Source organism: Syngnathus floridae, chromosome 4, assembly GCF_059516105.1.
Source record: "Syngnathus floridae isolate MCC-2025c chromosome 4, RoL_Sflo_1.0, whole genome shotgun sequence".
Classification (NCBI taxonomy): Eukaryota; Metazoa; Chordata; class Actinopteri; order Syngnathiformes; family Syngnathidae; genus Syngnathus; species Syngnathus floridae.
The window spans coordinates 12,397,050-12,419,187 of NC_142416.1; the positions used below are offsets into that span (position 1 = coordinate 12,397,050).

The 22,138-nt window shown below is 39.4% G+C and overlaps 2 protein-coding genes across 2 annotated transcripts; both read right to left on the reverse strand.

The window, feature by feature from the left end:
- Nucleotides 1–210: 210 nt before the first annotated feature.
- On the reverse strand, nt 211–11,953 carry adgre5b.1 (adhesion G protein-coupled receptor E5b, duplicate 1). Its single transcript, XM_088374391.1, has 17 exons — nt 11,492–11,953; nt 8,585–8,659; nt 8,195–8,344; nt 8,000–8,119; nt 6,907–7,050; nt 6,790–6,833; nt 6,451–6,561; nt 6,215–6,368; nt 6,025–6,144; nt 5,116–5,315; nt 4,809–4,967; nt 4,461–4,655; nt 3,350–3,567; nt 3,103–3,261; nt 1,950–2,118; nt 1,663–1,761; nt 211–1,586 (listed from the first exon to the last, which is right to left on the reverse strand). Exons 1-17 carry the CDS (start codon nt 11,523–11,525, stop codon nt 1,545–1,547), a joined length of 2,193 nt encoding a protein of 730 aa, XP_088230517.1. The 5' UTR covers nt 11,526–11,953; the 3' UTR covers nt 211–1,544.
- Nucleotides 11,954–18,028: 6,075 nt separating this feature from the next.
- Nucleotides 18,029–22,136, reverse strand: sid4 (secreted immunoglobulin domain 4). Its single transcript, XM_088372756.1, has 8 exons — nt 21,980–22,136; nt 21,248–21,394; nt 21,025–21,159; nt 20,578–20,750; nt 20,321–20,507; nt 19,446–19,625; nt 18,970–19,236; nt 18,029–18,806 (listed from the first exon to the last, which is right to left on the reverse strand). Exons 1-8 carry the CDS (start codon nt 22,092–22,094, stop codon nt 18,802–18,804), a joined length of 1,209 nt encoding a protein of 402 aa, XP_088228882.1. The 5' UTR covers nt 22,095–22,136; the 3' UTR covers nt 18,029–18,801.
- Nucleotides 22,137–22,138: the final 2 nt, after the last annotated feature.

The following is a 22,138-nucleotide window of genomic DNA, read 5'->3' on the forward strand; positions in this document are numbered from 1 at the left end:
GCACTCTGGCATGTCATGCATGCTTTCATTTGTGTGATGTGGTTCCCTGTGGCGTTTGCAACAAATATTTTACTGCAGCAGTGGGTACACCCGGCTGTTGATATCTTGATGATATTATTATTGCTCAAACACTGACAAGAGTTCTCGAAACAGCACGTTTTATCCTGCAGATTGTCTGAAGTAAAAGAGGAGAGTCCACTTGCAATGAGGTACACACTTCAAGTAGATATTTTAATAAAGTATCCGGTGCCTATTCTTTTTAAGATAGCAGTACCAAAACAACAATGTAGAAAAATAGGTTTATATACATCATAGTTAATCGCCATAATCTTACATTCAACAGGTGCAAGGAAACACAAAGCTATACATGAATAAAAAGTGGTCACGAAAAAAGTAGCCAAACATCAAACTACAGAGCAGTTGTCAAATACACCAAGAGAGGTGTTGACGACAAAATGTGAATGTAAACAAAAATACAGGCCAACACTGTTTACAGGAGGAAGCTTGTCCGACTCTTCTTTTAACAGCCATAATAGGATTCCTTTCTATAAATTACGATAACTTCACATCAAGTAAAATGTTCGAAAAGACGGGATACTTTTCAAGTCATAAAGCATGTTCAATGAAGATAAAGTGTGCTGAAATTGTTTAAGGTTCATACTGCTCCCTAACTTGAATCCTTACAGTAATCATGAAGCAAAGCAGTGAGCAGCAATAATGACATGACAATGTGGAATTTAATCCCACAAACAATTTCAATAACAGGAAGCTGCACAGTCATCAAACGGGTGGGTCGGAGTTCGGTATCTCTTAAGAAATCCTTTTGGAAAAATGTCCAATCAACCAGTGTCAAAGTCAAATGCAAACCTAAATAGAGTCTTCTAAGTGATTCAAATAGCTATTTTGTTTGACAATTGTATCTTTATACTCTTGCTTGGTTCTGTATTTCATTACACTGAAGGCCCACATGAGGTTTGCATGAACCTGACTTGGGACAGTTCATGAATTACGTTCAATATTAGTCATTTGTTTTCTCTCCCATAAAACGAAACCCATACAGTGAAATACAGTGCATGAAAGCTCTCGAAATGGCCTATTCGCTTTAAATATTTTACTTGGGAAATGTCCATCCAAAACTCCATAATGTCTTTTCTAAGCGGAACTAAAGCCAAATAATTCAAAGAGAATACAGCTTATATAACGAGACAGATATGTTCAAGATGAAAGCAACTTTCCCAAATTGTTCTTCATAACCACTCTTAACCTCGGGCCTGCTTCATGGCTGTTGAGGCCATAATTCATTATTTAAAAACATGACCATGATTGACACAAATTGTAATGACATGATACAACTTCTCATTCTGTCGAAAGAATAACGCGTCATCTTTTCTAGTCACGTGAAACATAAGGTTTGTCATAAGGACCCGAAAGCATCATGTGGTTGCCTTGACTCATCGGTATTAAACAAATTAAAGGTTGATTTTGAGGATTTAAAATCTAATAATAGCTTCATTTCTTTTGTGGGGTCGACTACAGAGAATGATTCAAATGTGGGATTCTCCAGTGTTCTGTCCACTCCGAGAACCCTAAAAGAATAGAGACAAAATATTAGTGCTGAGTGTGTCTGTTGGGAGTAGTCGGTAGAAGTGACATGATTCTTACTTGTGACTGGCTATTGGATGGATTTGTACTGCTGAAGTCAGAGTATCTTTTCTTTGGCGTGCAGATGCAGGAGAAAAAGTTGTAGTACTCCTCTCTAACCTGCAGAGAGCAACAGAAAACAATGAGGAAACTTCATTACGGCATAAACTGTATGTACAGTATTGTATACTGTCAAGAAAAAAAATGATCACACAATTTTCTGTGATTAGACATGAATAATTTTTAAAAGTTTTCTTTAATAATTGAATAGAATTGTTGTAATATACTGACTGGCTGAGGCTACATACCTGTTTAGATAGGAGGCAGTGCATGATGAAGACAAGTGCTCCCTGTAGGCTGTTTAAAATGGTGAATATGTACTCGACTGCTGTGTTGCCCTTGCGAAACAGGAAGGCTCCAAACACCCACAGAAGTCCCAGAATGCACATCTGAGCAATGGCGGTCACTGTGAAAGCTCTGCAGAGGAAATCAGACAGTTGGCATGAATGCAAATGCAACACTATTCGATGAATTGCTTCATTTTGTCGGAAAAGGAGCACTATTGAAAGCAGTGGTGGAGCAAGTTGCGCACTGCTTTACTGCTTGTTGAAAGATTCAAATGAGTGAGAGTGGAAAACAGATTGAGCTCTTTGCAGCAGGCTGGCTAGTTACTAATTTGCAAACATCAAAAAGAGACCAGATGTAAATGTCAAAGAAAATGTAATCAATCTTGACTGGCAAATACAGGAATTACGCAAATGACTTCCACTAATTAATCATTTGGTCGGGCCTTGAATGAAAATAAAAGAAACTCTGTTTTTTCATTATACATTTCTGTTTTCAAATATTGGTTGTTCTGATTAATGTTTTGTTTGTGGAATATGAGTTAAGCAGCAAAATTCATCCGTTTTTGTTTTACACATCTCAAGGGGCGGTCATTTTGCCACTTGCGGTTGACTGAAAACAATATCACAGTTGCCAGGTCTCAGGTCACAATCAATCACGGCTGGAGCTGAGCTGTGATGGACATTTATTTTTCCCGAGAGCTATGTTCCCAAATAGTCTTGGCAACATTCCTGAAGCCAGAGGTCACAGCTAGATCAGAACAAGACTGCAGGGGTGTTCAACTATGAGTGTGCCCACAGTAGCACAGTAATTAATTGTGACCTTGTCAGTCATGACCTCTGTCTCTGTTGTTCTTCCTTGGACATGGTGGTTTTGGCAAAAAAGAGGGCCAAGAAGGAAGAAAGAAAAAAAAAAACATTTGGAGTCCAGACGGACTTGGCCAGTCCTTTGGGGGGTTTTTTTGGTTTCTGTTTCATTTAGAAGCTGAATTTTGTATTTACTTCTGTTATCTTTGTGAGATAACAAAATTGGTTTGTAACATTTAAGTGATATAAATGTGCAAAAAAAATCTGTAATCAGGGTGGGGGGGTTATAAAAGAAGTTGAGCACACTGACTTTAATTTGTTGAGCTTGGACAGATCCGGGTTAAGGCTGCTGAACTTCTGGGCCAGCTTCCAGACGGTGACGATGAAGAAGAAAACATTGAGGAAGATGATGACGCACACAGGGCCGTAGAAGCTCCAGATGAGGCCATCTTTGAGGGACAGCCAACAGCTGCAGTGAAGATATGGGAATGACAGTTTTAAGTAAAAGCAGAACTCGCTGTGCGCTTTATGTTTGATCCTTTTCCAAATACACTTACTGCTCCTCAGTTCCATATCCTTTGGGTCTAATGATGGCAGTTACAATGACAACAACCAAGGGTGCCCCGTAGCCGAAGAGGAATAAGTAGAGGGGCCGAATAGTGGCGTTGAAAACCCGGACCACCATGCGATACAGCTGCACCCCCTCAAGCAACATCCATGCAAACACTCCCAGGAAGAAAAGATGGAGCATGGCAGCAATAAACCTGCAGCCTCCCTGTAATGCAATATAAACAAATGAGGAACGGAAGTTGCATGGAGAGCAGATGACCAAATGATTCCTACTGTGTTTAGAAGAGCTGGGCTAACCTTATAAAGACAGCGCTTTGAATTGGTTGCTGTTGTTCGTTTGTATAGCCAATTAGAAACACAAGACGGGGCCAGAAAGTCTCTGATGTTTTTTATTAGATTATATTCATCATGGATGACTGTCAAGTCATAATCACGGTTTTAAAATGCAACAAAAGTTTTTTTGTTTTTTTTTAGAGGACTTTCAAACTCACCCTTTATAATTCTCATTTACCTTTTGTATTCAGTATATTTTATTGGATTATTATTTGAGTCCCTGATCCAGGCAAAATATTAGTGATTTGCAAAGATAAATACATGTTTACTTTTTGGGAATGAGACGTCTGCCTCGCTTTTTATAAAGATGTAGGCATCCTATGTTACTTTACTTTAATGTTGTTGATATGGAGGTACTTGGCCCTTTTGGTATTTTGGTTTGATGATATCTGGTGTCAAAATTGAGAGAAATCATTGCATGATAGCAATTACCAGAAAGCTACAAATATACAGAATGACATCAGTACAATCTGACTAGACTACTAAGAAATTGCTGGTATTGTAATGACATAACTTGAAAATCAGTCAATTGAATTATCTAGTTGTCTTAAATTCAAATTAAAGTCAATTAGGGGCAGGAGCATCATGAACGTCATACGATGCTCTAATGTCGCACCGAGATGAGTTGTTATGTTAATAGCTGACTTCTGCTATGCAGTATGTAAACAATGAAGGCAGCCTCTCCACAAATTCATCAAGCTGAGGGCCCCATCAGATTATTGCCTTCCATGGAAACAATGTTTCTATCCACTTGGGCAAACATACCTCGGGTTTTGTTTGAGAAATGCCGACCAGGAAGATGAGATCAGCGATGAAGAGGCAGATACAAAGATGCAAGTGGATGGTTGTACGTGTTCCGTGTATGGAGCGGCAGAACTTGAATGTCAGGATGGAAAAACTCAGACACAGCAGGGAGAGGATCAGTCCGATCTTTGTTATCAACTGGATGGCAAAGGATTGCTGGCGGGGAAATTCCGACAGTGAGAAATCATTTCAAAACATCAAATTATCATAGAGAGGGTTCTTAGACTTCCTTGAGCTTTAGACAAACGTATTGAGGCCACCAGGTGGTGCATGTATGTATATTTATAGGGTGCGTTTCTTGTTTCTTACATCGACGGGATAGTGCGCCATCAGCACGGCGAAACTGCTGAGATGTTCACATCGGCACACTGTGTGCGTGGCATTGGATTTCTGTTGATAGCAACCATCTGTGGCCCAGGCACCTCTGTCGTTCCAGTAAGCACAGATGTAGCTTGCCTCCGATTTGTTCTAAACCACACGAGCAAAACCAGAAGATCTTTCGCTTTACCGCATGGCACAGCTCGTGATTGCAGTGATTAAAGCAGGGATGGTTTGCCAATTTCTACCAGACATTCAAGAGGTTCTGGGTTTGAAACTCAAGTAGTGGTCTACAAACCTGGAGATGTTTGAGTGTGAGGATGACCGGGTGGCTCAGGTTCTGGGTGGATGGGTTCGACACCACAACAGACACAACCCGGGAGAAGATTTCGAAAGTCGGTTCAACGCCATCTTTTTCAAATCCTTGGAGCTTGTCAAAGGAGTGGTTAACAGATCTTTCCAGGTTATGGTAGCTCAACAAGGCAGCCATGGCAAAACCTAGAAGAAAACACAAGCAAAATAGATATGGATGAGCATTTATCTATTAATCAGAACAATTACCTCCAACAAACATAGGAAGCAACTTGTGCAATGTGTTATGGTTTTTAATGTTGTTCGGCATTTTGGAAAAACTACCATCATGATTTCTCAGTGACTGAAATTATGTTTATCTTACTTTTTTGCTCCAGTTCATATGAATGTGAGTCATACGGTTATATTATTATTGCATTTGGAAGCAGATGGACGACATTAAGATCCATCTATCGTTGTCCATAGCACTTGTTGTCTTTAAGACGGCAAGGAAGCTGAAGTCAGCCTACTTTGAGTGAGTGGCGGGCTACACTTTGGCGACACTAATCAATCGCAGGGCACATTTCAAAACAAGTAACACATTTTCTAATATGGGTCTTTAAAACAAAGCATAGAAAGACATACTGTAATTTGAGTATTAACTGCCAAAACCTTTGACCAATTCTAATAAACTTTAGCGAGATGACACACGAGCCAAAGAAAAAGTGTTGCTGTTTAATGAGAACTGGAAAAAGGTGAGGCTACAGGATTTTTTTTTTTTTTTGGAGTTACTGTGCCCTCAATGGAAATAAATAGAGTGCCGTGACCTTTTGCTTTTACTGCTAACAATTTGGGCTTGGCGGACATCTATTGTGGTGATTATTTCTTCTTGCAAGAAATAGTAAGGAAAGTATACCAGGATATGCTCCTGTTCCAGCCGCCGTTGTCCAGTCGGTGTCAAGCGCAGAGTTTTCAGTCCCCAGATGAATCGGTCCAGTGGGCGGGGATGTTCCCCTCTCCACAGCGATCGCCACAGCTACTCAAACAAACAGTTCTCTTAAAGCCTGTAGTCCACCCGTGGTGTTGTATTACACTGGCGAATTTACCTGTCTCATTGGAGCCCATCGAGATGTGCTTGTCTCTGAGTTGTGGGCCAATGAGCCTGATGGAGTTTTCCATTGTATTTAGCAGCCCATACATGCCTTCACTCGAGTCCATATCGACTGATGATAAGACGGTCTCTGACGCGGTCAGAAGTCTCTATGCACGTTGAAACACACATAAAATAACAGTGTGTGTTTTTCGAGTCCGCGATGTGTCGACCTGTGTTTGCTTTGCTGACCTCCAGTAGCGCATCTCCATCGGCCTTGCTTCCGTTGCTCATATTTGAGTTAGAGAGAACCATGCAGCTGTTTCTCATTATGGATAGCAGATCTGCCAAGCCACTGTAATGCTGTGAGAGGACACGATAATAATGCTATTCAGCTTCCAACATACCCACTTGAATTTAGACATAAAATAACACCAGGGGTCCAGTGTGAAGAATGCCCCCCCCCCTTTAAATATTCCATCTAAATGATCTGTGCTGTGCGCTTGTGCATTTTGTTTTCCTTTCTTTCCAACAGATGTGCTATTTAGCAAAATTGAACTAAACTGTAGTGAAAATAAGTCAATGATTTACCTGCACAGCTACACTTTCGGAATCAAAGGTTTTGCAATCCAGTTCTGGAGGGTGAAGGTACAAAGTTTCAGTGGGAGCACATAGGTTATGAAATATTAATAAGATATAAACACTCACTTGAGCATGGAGTCCTTTTATTTCCATAATTAGTGTATCCTTTTGCACACTTGCACCAGTAACTTCCATTTAGATTTTTACAACTTCCTTTACTTCCACAGAGGTCTTCTTTTTGATTCTCAGATATTTCGCATTCATTGATGTCTGATGGGAAGAGAAACAGACAGTTTCCAACGCCAAAATTAGATACGCCTGCACAACCAGTAGTGGGTTAGGGTTAAGAGTTCAAGATTCAAGAGTTTTTTCAAGAATTTTTATTCACCATGTTGGGTTGGGCTCAGTTGGAGTTACTTCATAAATGTACAAAACTAGATTTTTATATTTATTTTTCAGTATTTATTTTCATTTTGTACTTTTACTCCCTATATCTGAAAGCAGACATTCTACTCAACAAAATATGCTTGCTACTTTTGTCGACCTACACGGATGACAGCAAGATGTAAGAAAAATATAACTTGCAAAAGGGAAAGTCCATTGCTATTTTGGCATTTTATTCCTCGTCAGGTCGCAAAGTGAGCAAAGCTATGCGAAAATATTGTTTCGATAGCGTAAAAGTCTGATCTGAGGCAACAGAATTGACAGTACATTTAATTTGCACTCTCACCATTGAACAGTTGAATGATAATTTTACTTTTATCTGAGTATTTTTTGACACAAATATCTGTATTAGGTTTACCATGTGAGTACTTTTACCACCGCTGTGCAAATCAAATAAAATGAGATACAAGAATATTAAATGTATCAAACTGTCTGCCTTAATAAACATTTTAATGTTTTGATCATGACTTTCGATTCAACATCTACATGTGTGCAAACTGAATACCACCCACTCTCCTGCGCTTTTCTTTGTTTTTCTACCATAATGAAGAAGGTAAAATAAGCTGTTTGTGTAGCTTAGCTAAAAAAAACCTGAGCTTCCTCCATCTTGGACATGCTCAAGGTATTTTAAATCATCGTGTCTAATTGAGTGAATGGAGTGATTTTCTATTTAAACCTCAAACTTACATCCACCAATTCCAGCGTCAAGACTGTGTGGTTATGAAATTACCGCTGTCACACAAAAGGTGGACCCGCAAAACAAGACGGTAATCACCTTTGCAGTCTCCATTGCTGTTGTTGGTGTACCCAGATTGGCAGACGCAGCGAAAGCTCCCAATCGAGTTGATGCAGTGAGCCATGGAACCACAGATATCAGAGGCACACTCATTTTTGTCTAATAAAGGAGTGCAAAAAGGACATTGAGTGAGATAAGACAAATCTACGTTTGAGCCTAAATGGGTTTGCTCACCTTCACACTGTCCATCAAACCTGGTGAAGTTTGTGTTTCTGTTAATGTTGTGGAAACCAGGCTCGCACTGGCAATAGTAGCTGCCGTTTGTGTTGAAGCACTGTGCGTGCTCACCACATAATCCTGAAGTTTCCGTACACTCATCCACATCTGGACATTTCGAAGAAAGTTAGAGAAGAGTTACTTGCGTATTATTGTCGTCGCAATATGAACACGTGGTTGACTACCATTTGTATGCATCAAATGTCACTTCAAACATTTCTTCTTAAGATGAATGTTTTAAGAAAGATTTTATATTTTCTACATCACACTGGACATACGATGATATTAGCAACCTTAGGTAAAGAGATATTGAGGAGTTTTGCAACCAAGCAGAGTCAAGTTTCTTACCAACACATTGGTTTCCTTCCTTTTTCATGCCACCATCACACTGAGGCATGCACTTCTTCAAAGTGCACATGAAACCTGGAGACAAACCGTGAGAACTGTTAGTTTTCTGAATAGAAAACACTCATTTGAGTCACAGTTGTGTGCACCCAGAAAAAACATTGATGGTGAGGTGAGGCAGACATTCTAACCACTACTATCAGACTAATGCTTCCCAATGAAAAACAAAAATGGGAAATAAGATGTTGGCTTCAAGGTTAGTGGGAGACAAACAAGGCAGTTCTATTGCTCTTCCTTTCTCTATGCTATTAAATAACTAAAGAGGTGTCGAAATGACCCTCTGCTGTCTCATTTTACTTCTGTACTGGTTATTATAGTGACCATTGCTCCCATGTGAGAGAGATTAGAGCTTTTATTTGTGCCACAGAAAACACCCCACAATATGCAGTACCTCATGTGAACACTATTCAGTTTTGTTCAGCTTCAATGCACTACATAGAAAGCTGGACTTGAAAGTTCAGTTTGAAAAAAAATCTGTGCATACACATTGAAAACAAAAGAAAGAAAACAGTGCTTAAAACAAAAGATTCCAATACCAGGCCCGACTGTGCCAATAGTGTCACAAGAGACTGTAAAACCCAAATTTGTAATTGCGGGGTTCTCGTTTTGACTGAAAGTGGAAACATATTGTGTCTCATTGTCATTCACGTGACTGACAGTTATCATGTGTCTTCACCCATGAGTCGATCTTTCTTGTGAAACGACTTGCATAAAGTGTGTAATGTCCTGTTCCTCTCAAACACCAAAGCAGTTTCATTCAAATGAATGTCACCCTCGCTTTTCCAATAATGTGCAATATGCTCACAAACAAACTTGTATTTTATGAGGAGAAACCTAATGATGTAATGGTGAAGTTGAGAATTGCAATTATGGCATCTGTTTATTGTTATTTAGTATGCCTGCAACCATGACAACCTCCCCCGCCACTCAGACATTCAATTAGCCAGCCACACAACAGGCATGTAACACAGAATATATTTGTTGCGCAAACAGCTCCCTCCCCTCATTTACAATGAGCCCCCTGTTTGTGGCAGGGCTGGAGCTCACAGTGCCCCCGAGAAGATAAAACCAGACCGAATTTGAAAGTAAGAGTGCCAAACAGCGTGACAGCCTCCAAGTATATGACTAAAAAACACAAGGCCTGAAAACTAACAAAGTGTGACTTTGATGCAGCTGATCACCAATCAGAACTGTATATGGATTAACATGACCTAGATAGTCCTCACACTTCATATTTTATTGGACTAAAGTTCTGTTTCACTTGCAACCACACCGTGTCAATAGTTCACGATCTGTCACCTCAATGTGTATGACTGTGTGACTTCATAATCATAAGACTCATTTTTACTAATAAAGGGTCATGTGATTTATCGCAATCCTCAGTCACAGCTGATCAAACCACACCTGTTGTTCCTCCTACTCACAAGTGATTCTTCAATTCTTGAATTTGACAAATCATGATCAATCTGAAACATGAGTAAATTTCTGGGTTAAAAGAATTTTAGGCCTTGTGTCTGATCCATGTGAAAGTATTTGTCTATACAAGACAGCACAGACAGACACACTTCCACTTTTTATAAACAGCTTCTTAAAATGAAAGACCTAGCAAAATACAAGTGCCAAAAGGATTACCTAATATTCCGATTATGGTGTTGCGGTTATTATCCAAGCAGTATTTTCATAAATGAAAACATTTATTGTTTGAAAAAAGGGAAATCTGCTTATACTATTGAATGATCAGTAAAAAAAAAAAAAAAAAAATGTTGGGGGGGGGGGCAGGAAAAGGGAATGGGCCCCATGTTGCGGACCGAAACTGGCCCCAAGCTTTGAGTTTGACATTTGTGACCTATGAGCATGATTACACTATGCTATAAGTTGACAGGGTGTTTTTGAAAATAAATAATTTCACCTTCTCTAAATTGTAATCGATGATTTTCCAAAGATAAAAAATAAAATATATAATTATTTTGTGTTATTTCTAACATGTTTTGCTCGGGTATAAATGAATTTGGCTTTAACTGTTTTTACGCATCTACATCACATGGACATGCAGTGAGTGAGAGACAGGAAAGAGAAGCTATTTTTGCTGTTACAAAAATAAAGTGGCCAAACCCTCAATTCCTAACCAGTTGGAAATTATGGCTATTATTGTGCTCTTGCAGCGGAAAATATATATATTGAGCAGTCAGCATATAGCTAGACTGGTTTGTTCCTCACCATGAGGAAACAACTCATTGACTTTGTGAAACTCATAAAGAGTATATAATAAAGTATATTAATCCAATTTTAAAAATCTGATTATATGGTCAAATGAAATAATTACATATCCTGTCTTCACAACTACATAATAGAAAAGCCATTTTTCACCATGAGGAGTTTGTATTTAGACTGTCAGACAGCGTTAGTTCAACAGTGTGTTTTATATGGTGGTACAAAAAACTACAGCATCATTCTGAGAGAACTTTTAAATAGTGGAGTTACATATTGGTTGACACATCTCAGTATGATGCAACAATATGGCAATTGTTATCAAGGCTCTTTTTAGATATATAAAGATGTTAGGAAAACATCATCAACATCTACTGTATGTATTGATTCCACATTCAATCACAACATCTTTTAGCCTCAGTCTTACAAGGTGTGACCAGTGTGACACTTTGTCATGGCAGTGAGCGAATTAACACGTGATAGTCTGGGCATAAATGAATCATTGACTAGATTAAATGCAAATAATTGTTCAGAATGTGCGTGTCGCCAAAGGCATCCTAACAACGAAGCCTGTTGAGCTTTTTGTTTTTCCTTTTCATTTCTTCACACTGTTAAACAGTAAAAGAATTATGAATGACTTACCAAGAAAAAGCAGAAGCTCTTTTCCTCCGCCCATATCCAAACAATAAATCTGCAAACTTTGTGAAAAGAAATAAGTGAAGTCCTCACAGAAGGTTCACAGGAATTTAAAGTGCTTAGACTCCACAAAAGAGTTGACACAAAGAGAAACGCCGGAGTGTGTGAGTGTGTTTGTGTGCATGAGAACCACCAGCAGCTTTTTCCCTCTCAATCTGAACACGCCTCCTCCGGGCCTCCCCCAGCCCTTCTTTTCTCCCCTTTCACACAGAGTCTCTCCCTCATCACTCTTTCCCTTTCTCTCCACCTTTTCCACACAAGCATTTCTCACACTAGCATCGTATCACGTTGCCTGCTGAACCCGCCTGCCCGCCCGCCTGTGTGTCTTCCACTGCCTACACACATGTTTGTGTGCTCTATTTCAGGACCTATACTGGCCTCCTTTTCTGGGACGCATAGACAGGAGGAGGCTAGTTGAGTCTGAGGAGGATGATGACTCACGCTCATTCTAAACAGCTGCTTCTTGACTTCCCAGTAAGCAATCAGATGGCCCTTCCCAACTTCCCATCCTCCATCTCCGCCTCCTTGTCCCGAAACATTGGACTTTTCACCAGTCCCAATTAAGGTCCTGTTTGTTTTCACAGCTCCCACACAAGAAGCAAAAAGCAAATAAAACACTGTGAGACTAAGGCGTAGTTTAAAAAGTGTGTTATATTAAATCGGAATAGGTTTAAAGTTAGTGGGAGGAGTTTTCAATATTGTTTCACTGTATTGTGGATTTTCAACTGTTGTGCTTTTCCCACCAGAATTCATTGTACTGGATTCTGCCTCGCTAATGTGCGTTACGAAATGTGTAGTAGTTCTGACGATATGGATTTCATGGGAAATATAACGACAAGGGTGCTAAGACAGAGCCCTGTGGAACACTAGTGGCATTGGATTAGCATGATTTGAACTGAGGGAGAGAGGCAGGATTTAGACCAGTATAGAGAATAATTGCCAGAAGGCTGCAATGATTCGTCACATTACAAATACTATTTTTAAAAAATACATACATGCAAACAATTCATCAAGTATTTCTCCATTATTTTTTAATGCCAATGTCGTATTAGTCTTGTTCAATAACTATAATTGAGAACTACTGAGAGTTTTGTTTTCCTTCACATGATGAAACGCATCATGGCGACCTGGGGGAGATTGTTCTGCAACAATCCTTTTCAAGCCAGTGATTTTTGTTGCTTTAAAAAAAAAAAAAGAATTTTGGAATAGTTTTTTTGTCACTTCCTGTGTGGTATTGCTTGTTGTCACCATATGCAGGTGCAGATTCCGTTTCTTAGTGTGCATTCTCGACTGTGTGAGCTTTCGCTTTTGAATGTTGACATTCCTGGGTCAAAGTAGTGATCCAAAACATTCAAACTGAGAGAAATGTTCCAGATATTTTTGATCCGAATGCATCGAGTGGTGACTTTTGTGACTTTTAACTTTGTAGCCTTCCCAGAAAGTTACAGTTTACTGGAGCATTCTTAGACATTATTCACCAGAACGACATTTTATGTTCACTGGAGCATTCTTAGACATTATTCACCAGAACGACATTTTACATTCCTTCAAGTCCATAAACCCGTTCTTCCCACAATCCTAAAACCAAGGCTGGATTTCCTTAAATTGTTCAAGTCACATGATGCTGATTTCTTTTTGAGTGGGAGGGGTTGGGTAGGATTTGAATTATATTGCCATCCAGTAACAGTGTCAGCATGAAGAAACAAACTGACCTTGACTTAATGTGAATTTGCTGGTATCATATCTCTCCTTGTTCCACGTATCTTTGTCTGATAAGACTCAACCATAAATGCGACAAACTTTCATATCAAGTCACTTGAGCATTCGCCCTTTCTCTACATCCGGCGAGAGTATAAGCTATTATGACCCCATTTTTCATGCGCGCATTTCTGTGCCTGTCCTCATACTCGTTAGTATCATTTTAATCATATTGCTGCAGAGTGAAGGCCAGACATTTGGCGACTGGTGGATGCACCAATGAGACAAATAACTCTCCTCTTGTCTGCAGGAAGATGATGAGAGGATGCCAGATGTGCGAAAACGTGTGGGTTGGTTTCAGCGGTCTTTTCTTCTTTTACACGTGCTGATTTGAAATTGCACTTTTGTAGCAGACCAGAGGTGTCAAAATCAATTTTGTGGCGGGTCGCATTGTAGTCCTAGTTTCCTTCGGAGAGCCATTATGACAACCCAAATAAATATCTCATATTATATACAGTATAGGCGACACAACAAACTGATGAATAACTAGTTTTGAAATCAGAGATTAGTAAGAACTGTTCAAATTTTTAAAAAGTTTGAAAAAAAAAATGCAATAAACATCTCTTCTTTTAAAAGTGAAGACAATTTGCAATTTTCGAGTTGACACAAAGTCGAAGCACAATTTGTCTTTGCGGGCCAAATATAATTACACTGCGAGCCAAATTTGGCCCGCGGGCCAGAATTTGACACCACTGTTGTAGATTGAAGTCTGAGAAAAAAATTCTTTACCATCGCCATCGAACCTTAGTCGGTCTGCAGCTGTCACTTCCAAACGATCCCTTTGAGACTTATTCAAACATTCCCGTGACCCTTCCACAGGCTAACGGCCTTTCAGCGTCAGTGAATAAGCATTTTAAATTCTCGCTTTGATCATTCCATTTCATGTTGTATCAACAGAGGTAAAACAGTGGAATTCCCACTTAAAAGGAGCACGGTTGTGTTTTAGCAGTTTCCAAAGTTCATTTAATTAGTATAAAGTGGGAGAGAGTAATTTGATTTCCACTCCATGTACGTAGCAATTGACATTTTAACTCTTGTTAGCATTTGTTGTGTTTGTTGCACAAGAAAATGGTACAATTAAAAATTCAAAATGTTTAAGAAAAACAAGCCTCAAAAGTCACACCAGAAGCAGTTCACAGATTCACATTTGACCAAATGACCTATTTGCAGCTTTTTACATTTTTTGGTGCTTTTTCTATTACTGTAAGATGACACAAGATAACATTAAAGCTCAGCAAACAGGAAATATCTTCGTATGTCGGGCAGTTTCAGTGCATTTTTTAAGAATCAAATCAACTGTAAGTCATTTATTTTTCGGTTGAATGATGTAAGACGAATTCCAAATGATATTAAGATTGTTTTTGTATTATAGCAGCTATATTGTGGTTATTATTAACCCAGTGAAGGTATATTAATATTTTTATTAACACGTATTAATTCCAACAATAGTTGCGAAATGCCATTTCATGGCAGTATACACCTTCATCTTTTGCAAAAAATGAAAAAATACTTTTTGAGCAAGTGGTGAAATTTTTAAAGTTTCCTGATTGTACTATCGCAGTGTTGCACATGGTCAGCCTTTTTAACTGTTTTGTGTTTTAATTTTTGTTTCACACACATACTTGAATGAATGTCTTCAACTTTGTCAATCAACACTGAGATGAAGAAAACAAGGTGGTCTCCTACTCTTTTCCTGCACGCTTCTCTTTTTGTATGAATGATGGTCACACTGGTTAGACATGCATGTGGGACTGATTTTCACTGGCTCCCCATGACCACAAACTAAAACACATATGCAGACTTATGCACACATGCACAGATGATCTTCTTCCCATATGGAAACACAGTGAATGACTGATAATCATACAGTTGCAGTTGCTGTTTATATCCTGTCCGTTCCGCAGACAGAAAAACATCAAATATAAGCAGAGAAAGGAAAAACTAACTTTCCACTGTTTTTACAAAACAATCTGGAATCTGTATTTTTCATGTTGTAATCTGGTGACAAAAACATAATTGTAGGGCAATTTTATGTGGTGTTATTGAGGACAAACAAAAATTTCACATATGGGTAATTTGGTCTCCAATGAACCTATCATGCATGTTTTGGGAATGTGGGAGAAAAACGGAAAACTTGAAGAAAACCCTCACAGGCACAGGGAAAACGTGCCAACTCCACACAGAAGGCACTTCAGAATCATAAATTTGATTAGTTAGCATTATTAATATTATTAGCTATTTTTTTCTTATATTGATTAGAAACATGTGGATGCCGTTTAATTGTAGCTTCTGCCATCTGAAAAAACATGTAATTGTACATGTTGCTATAGTTAGACATTAAATGAAACGATTTACAGTATTCCTAAACAATAAATGAGAATTTTCGCAGCGAATAAGTGAAAGCGAATAATTTCCTGTCGCACTCTTGATAATCATCTCTCATTGAACCGTAACACTCGAGACTCCATCAAAGCTGAGATATTTATAAGAGCAATCCAAAATAAACTGAATTGCTTTAATGTGCCACCACACAACGGCCGGGAAGAACCAGTCACTCATCTGAAGTTGTGTTCTGATTTGTGGGGCCACTTGCCAACAACAAGTTGCAATGGGGACTTGCAGCCCGATGGAGCTGACTGTGCTTTCACGCCAACCACAGTTGAGTGAAGATATGTTATTATGCCACGTCCCCACCTACTGCCACTCTACCATTATATCCGTCAAACAAATATACAGCGAGAGACACTGGCATCACAACTAGTAAAAAGAGATGTGTTAACCTCCTCAAATACTTTTCAAACAGCCTCTTTGTTGGTCTTACAGTATTACAAGATTATCCATGGGATGGCATCTTATTTACTCTGCTAAAGGACATTGTGATATGGCAAAAAGTTCTTTGTTTCGATATGTTGTTTTTCTCATTCAATATTATGTTCTCAATGTTCATCTAGAGTTAATAATTTTATCTAGTAACTGGAAAAACGTACACACACTGCACACAAGGAATAATAACGTGATTCATCACTGACACAAGAGGAGCCCTGTCTGGCCTATGGGCCAACATCATTTAAAAATAAAGTAAGTTATCCTGGGTGGATGTGGTGTTGCTAGTCACCTAATTACAAACCATGTATTGGAATTATGAGGAATATTTTTTAGGTACAAATATTACACACTGGAACTTTCATGTTTGTCCCCCTCTAGTTCATAATATATCTGGGAGTGAACCCCATGTGACTCGTAAAAATAAAATTTACAACCCTGACTTTAGTAGAATGTCAATTATTAATGGAATGTAATTTATGACCTATTGCAGGATTTATAGTCATCTTTTGGTTCCAGACCAGTTTGGGTTACTTTGCAAGTATGTATGTCACACAAAATTAAATGTAACTCATTATATGAAATAAATTTCATAAGAGCTGGACCCCGTAGATTTCTTAACTGTCTGCACTTATGTATGTATCACTCATTTGAATATGAGAAAAACACATGAATGGAATATTATGTTGACAATTTGTACCTCGTTAACGATAAATTTAGCTCATGTACATTCCCTCTGTCTATTTTTATTCTCTGACCTACATTGCAGAGAATTATATCAAACGGCGGAGAGGAAAATGAACATGTCACAGAAACAATTGAATCCGTATGTCGGGCTACTATGTGCGCTTTGCGGCCAATGCCACAAGCTAACCTAGTTCACCGGGTGGAAGCCATGGCAACGGACTTGACGGACACCCCCCTCTCCACCTATCACTTCCTGTTTGAGGAAGCGCTCACATCATTTGTTCCTTCCTCAATGATGGTTTTCCGATTAAATGATTGCCTGTGACTGTTTCACTTTAATTTTTTGATTATTATCTGGAAATCACATTGTTGCACAGCCAGAAGACTGACTGCCTTTTCCTTTCTGCGCTCACCCCATCAAGGCTATACAGAGCTGAATGAATAGAGTGTAGACATTTTGTCATCGTAATTCATTTGAAGGAATGTGTCTGGTATTGTAAGACTGTTTGGACTGCTGGAAGTAATTCTGTCAAACTCCATTAGAAACAATATTCATGACATAGAAATGCAGAATTTCAAAGAAATGCAAAATTCCTACTCTAAGGGATTTATATTTCCAAAGGCAAATTTTTCGTCTTTCCCACTTGTCTTTTTGGTGGGTGACTGTGAAGTGAGGGAGTGGACGAGGAGCAGATGTTTCTGCCTCAAGCTTGTAAAGATCATGGAAGGTGGAAGAGGAGAACGGTAAAAGCTCCTTCTCTGAGAAGACATTGGGAATTTTACGAGAGAGGCCCGCTACAGGCCTCAGTTTGGAAATGTCAACTTTCTTTCCATTTTACTGCCGCAACCACAAGCCTCAAATGGCAAGATAACACTTCATTAAGTTAGAACTGATTTGAATCTTATGTAACAGAACAGCTCTCTGGGGTCTAAGTTTCGCAACAAAGTGCTCACTAAAAACTTGTAGCTAAATGTGTTCAATTGTTTATGTGATACAACTGGTGAAATTGTTTGCTCTGTGTTTCTGACTTCATTGCAGCGGATGAAAATTACCTCAATCATTGCCTGCGTCCTCGTTGTGGTTGAGTCCGTGAATGTCTCACTGCAAGCATGCCTGTCACCCCTTTGAGGTTGAAAAGCTAACACAAAGCATGTGAACACAATGAAGCATAATAGTTTAGCTTTAAAATTGTGCTACGAGAAAATAATACACCATTTAGTATCTATTAGGGGACTTTATTAATTCTTGACAACACGTGGATTTTTTTAAAAATCTATCAGCACCAAATGAAAAAAATGAAGGAAATCAGTGTGTTGCACTTTCATATTTACCATGTTAGTTATCGACAACTTGTTTGTTCATTCGTTCGTCCGTCCGTTCATTCGTTCACTGGAATCAGTTTAATCCTAACTGAAAAGCAATTAGGAATCACTCATAGGCATTTTTAAGACTCTTAAAATGTTGGTATTGTCATGATTGTAGGAATACATTTTAAAAAAGGTATCACAATTCTATAGCTTAAAGTCCTACCACAAAATGAAGGATGCACTTTAAACGCCTTGTCATTTGACGCCCTGTCATTTAAATTTCATTCCTTGTTTAATAAATGCTTACTAATACCATAAAACAAATCGAAATTTTATGGATCATGGTTCATTCCCAGATTGTAGAAAGCGTCTTGAAGTATTTATGGTTGGAAAATTACATGTTGCCGACGGAGTACCACATGAACTAAATATATTTGGATATACAGACAATATTTTTTGGAATTACTTTTCAAACCTGGGATAGGAAAACATTCAATAGAAGTTTGTCATCTCCTCAGACAGAAAAGTGATTAAAAAAATTTCCAAAGATCCCCTAATCCTTTAATACATCCACTAATTGAAAGGTTTGAGTTTAGCTCCATATGTGCAGTAACAATTTGATACTTTCCATCTGATGTCACAATTCAAGCTTGCGGCAACACTGCAGACATTTTAGTGGCCTAGCCTGGAAAACACACAAAGAGAAGAAATCACAAAGGGGACTTCACGTCACATTCATTTCATTTAACTGCCTTACGCAAGGGAACCTCAACAGTAGTCAGTTAGTTGCCATTTTCAGCAGAAGTCAGAAGTCATTAACACTCCATATTGATGATGTCATGTCTCACCTTTAACTATGACTTTAGCCAGTGCCTCGCTGGAGCCAATGTGATTGGTCGACACACACTTGTATGATCCGCCGTCACCCATTCTAACACGAGGTATGACAAGCTGTCCATCGATGGTGGTCTGACTTCCAGCGGGCAGGTTGCCTCTGCCCACCCGGCTCCATTGAAACTGAATGGGATGGGAGCCGTGGGCCAGACAGCGCAGAGTCAGAGCATCGCCGGGTTGGACCTTCACCTGCTCGGGCATAACCGTGGCATAAGGAGGGCCTAGGGCAGAAGGAAAAAAGAAGAGAATAATTGATCATTTTCACTTAACTTCTTCACTCATTTTTTTCTTACCTGCCACAGGGAGCTATAATAAAGCTAAAATATGGTACAGCCATCTCTACTCTCGAGTTTAATTTTTCCTGTGCATGGCCCCTGACAAATAATCGTAAAAATGTCATGATGTGTTTTGGCAGACTTGGTCCACTTACTCTCCACTTCTATTTGCGTGTATGCCTCACTGAAGCCTTGTATGTTGGTAGCATTACAAATGTATTGGCCGGAATCCTGGCGCCCCACGCTGGTCAGTGTCAGGACACCACCAGCTACTGTGTGTTTCCATGGCAACGGAGCTCTCAGCTTGGACCATGTGATGACAGGAGGGGGAGAACCTGAAAGAAGTAGAGGAATGATCCACATAATGTTATCATATAAAATGTTATGCGAGGATGTTACAGTATTAATTTCTGTGTGTTTTAATACTTTTTAGTTGCTTTAGTATGAACAACACAGCTTGAAGTATTTTGCAACAAATCTGTTAAAAGTGAACTTTGGCACTTTCATTGCGCATATTAATCAGATAAAATAGTTATTTGTTGAACATTTATTTTTCTTGTCATTGTCAGACTGTGTTGCAATCATTTTAATCACAGCATGTGTCCTCACAGTGGTTTATTTAGGTATAGTTAAGAAATAAATATTGGGGCAGATACAATTGGCAGGATTCAGTAGAAAATTAAAAATGGAATTTAACCACATTTTGAAGTGGGGAGCTCCATTGTCCAAGGAAGAACACATTACATTTTGATGAGAATCTGATGCCAATCTGGATTTATAATGGCATCATTCAACTGTCTGTCATACTGCATAAATCAGTTAGTAGCTGACAAGAAACTAAAATCTTCTCAGGATTTATTTATTTTTTGTTTCTTTCAATTTGCTTTCAGTTTTTCACGTCAGGGTTTGCCGTTATACGAGGTTGGGACTTCTGACCGCGCGGAATTTTAGTTACTGTATTTCTGGTCACTATAGCGTTGCTAAAATGACTAATGACTTTAACTGTCTAATAAATATATCAACAGCTTACCAGTAGCTTGACACCGGATAGTGACACTACGACCCTCCACAACTGTCATTTCTTTATGACTCACTGATGCAATGGGTGCACCAGGTCCCCCTCCCATGATGACCTCCAGTTTGACCTCTGTTTTGCCCACGGTGTTCTCAGCTTGGCAAATGTACACACCTGCGTCCTCTCCACGCACGACGGTCCACTGAAAAGGAAAAGGTGATGGTATTTCAAGAGAAGGAATGTTAAAAGCATTATTTTGGTTCAGGTATTACTTGTATGGTGCTGACACCATCTGTCTCCTCAGAAGGCAGCTGCAGAGCGGAGTCTTGGCGTCTCCAGCTCAGCTTGGGCCGTGGCCTGCCTGTCGCCCGACACTGCACTGATACCCGGTCACCAATTTTGACCCTCAGGGGCCCCGCTGGTGACAGGCGCACGTTGGGAGGATCTGTATGGGAGGTCATCATGAAAGAAAAACGTCATAGAGTGGAACCTCCAAAGTTAATCAGGGTGTGCACACTTGTGCAATTATTTCTGTTTGTCATTTTACTACTGGCCTTAAAAGACATTAGAATGTTTTTGGTTGGGTTGTTGAGGTTGGTCACATTAATGGTGGAAAAAGTTCTGAAATGGCTTATCTTGGTATTTTATCACAAAATCCTGGCTTTTGAACATTTTTTAAATCTTTCTGAAAATCTTCCTTTGCTGTTGTTGAAGCTCACATTTGATGTTGATCTGTGCTGAAGCAACACTGGATCCAGCAGCACTGGTTGCCACACATTGGTACTCGCCCTGGTTATTTGTTCGAGCATTAGCAACTGTCAGAACCACACCATTGGGGCCAATCTTGACATTGTCTAACGGAAGACAAAAAAAGGTTTAGTATTTTAGCACATGGTGACGTACATCGAGCAAAACGTGAGCATTTAAACTGACACTCCAGACCTGCTAAGGCTTGATTATTGGCCTTCCTCCACTGCAGCTGGGTGGAATGAGTACCGCTCGCCACTAGGCACCTGAGGCTGACCGACTCGCCTTCGCGCACAGTCGTAACCTGGGGCTCCACTGAGACCTCAGGACCTTGACCGGTGGCTGCAGGGAGGGAGCGCATGCGTTCACGCAGACACACACACAAACACGCACGTAGGAGAACACATGTGCCATATCCAATTCTGTGAACCTTTAAACGGGTCGGAGTAAAATCCAGTGTAAACGAACAGCAGCCCAAAGCAAACAGTCTGAGTAAATACACAGATTAAACACAAATGTCTCTGACGACTGAACAAAAACAAGAATATTTAAATGTATTGAGGGAAATTAGGCATAATTGGCTAAAATCGTATTTTTATTGTCACATTAAGGGGCTTATAGAATTAAGTAACATAATTAACTTCAAACACAGTATGCCCCAACAGGGACCATATTTTTCAAAAAGAAATAAGTTATACCAATTATAAAAGTTGTATCTTATGTCTGTCTTTCAAAAGCAACCAAAATACCCTGCTCAGTTTTTTGTTTTTTTTTAATCTCCAGTATATTTTATGCTGAGGCACCAACTTTCTATTAAAACACACAACTCAAGGTAAACACACGCAAACATGTTCTCTCTTTACTACCGCTCTCAAAAACATTAGAATGTGTGTTAAAGACATGATGGATAGAAATGATCCCAATTACCTGAACATAACAGGGAGAAGAGGAGTAGAGCACAGGGGAATGAGTCCATGATGATTGCAGAAGAGAGTTCAATCACTTTCTGTGCTGACTGACCATCTCTTTCTGCGATAATCATGGTCGACCTTTCACCCCTGACTTGGCATTCACCTCCTACCTACT

What these genes read in the sequence shown, in the direction of transcription:
- adgre5b.1 (XM_088374391.1), bottom strand. Translation starts at nt 11,525, where the DNA reads ATGGGCGGAGGAAAAGAGCTTCTGCTTTTTCTTG. An exon ending in GGAAGGAAACCAATGTGTTG is followed by an intron (nt 8,345 to 8,584) that starts GTAAGAAACTTG and finishes CGAAATGTCCAG; the next exon opens with ATGTGGATGAGTGTACGGAA. An exon ending in TAAAAGGACTCCATGCTCAA is followed by an intron (nt 6,834 to 6,906) that starts GTGAGTGTTTAT and finishes TTCACCCTCCAG; the next exon opens with AACTGGATTGCAAAACCTTT.
- sid4 (XM_088372756.1), bottom strand. Translation starts at nt 22,094, where the DNA reads ATGATTATCGCAGAAAGAGATGGTCAGTCAGCACAGAAAGTGATTGAA. An exon ending in CAATAATCAAGCCTTAGCAG is followed by an intron (nt 21,160 to 21,247) that starts GTCTGGAGTGTC and finishes GTCTTCCGTTAG; the next exon opens with ACAATGTCAAGATTGGCCCC. An exon ending in TATCCGGTGTCAAGCTACTG is followed by an intron (nt 19,626 to 20,320) that starts GTAAGCTGTTGA and finishes TACTTCTTTCAG; the next exon opens with GTTCTCCCCCTCCTGTCATC.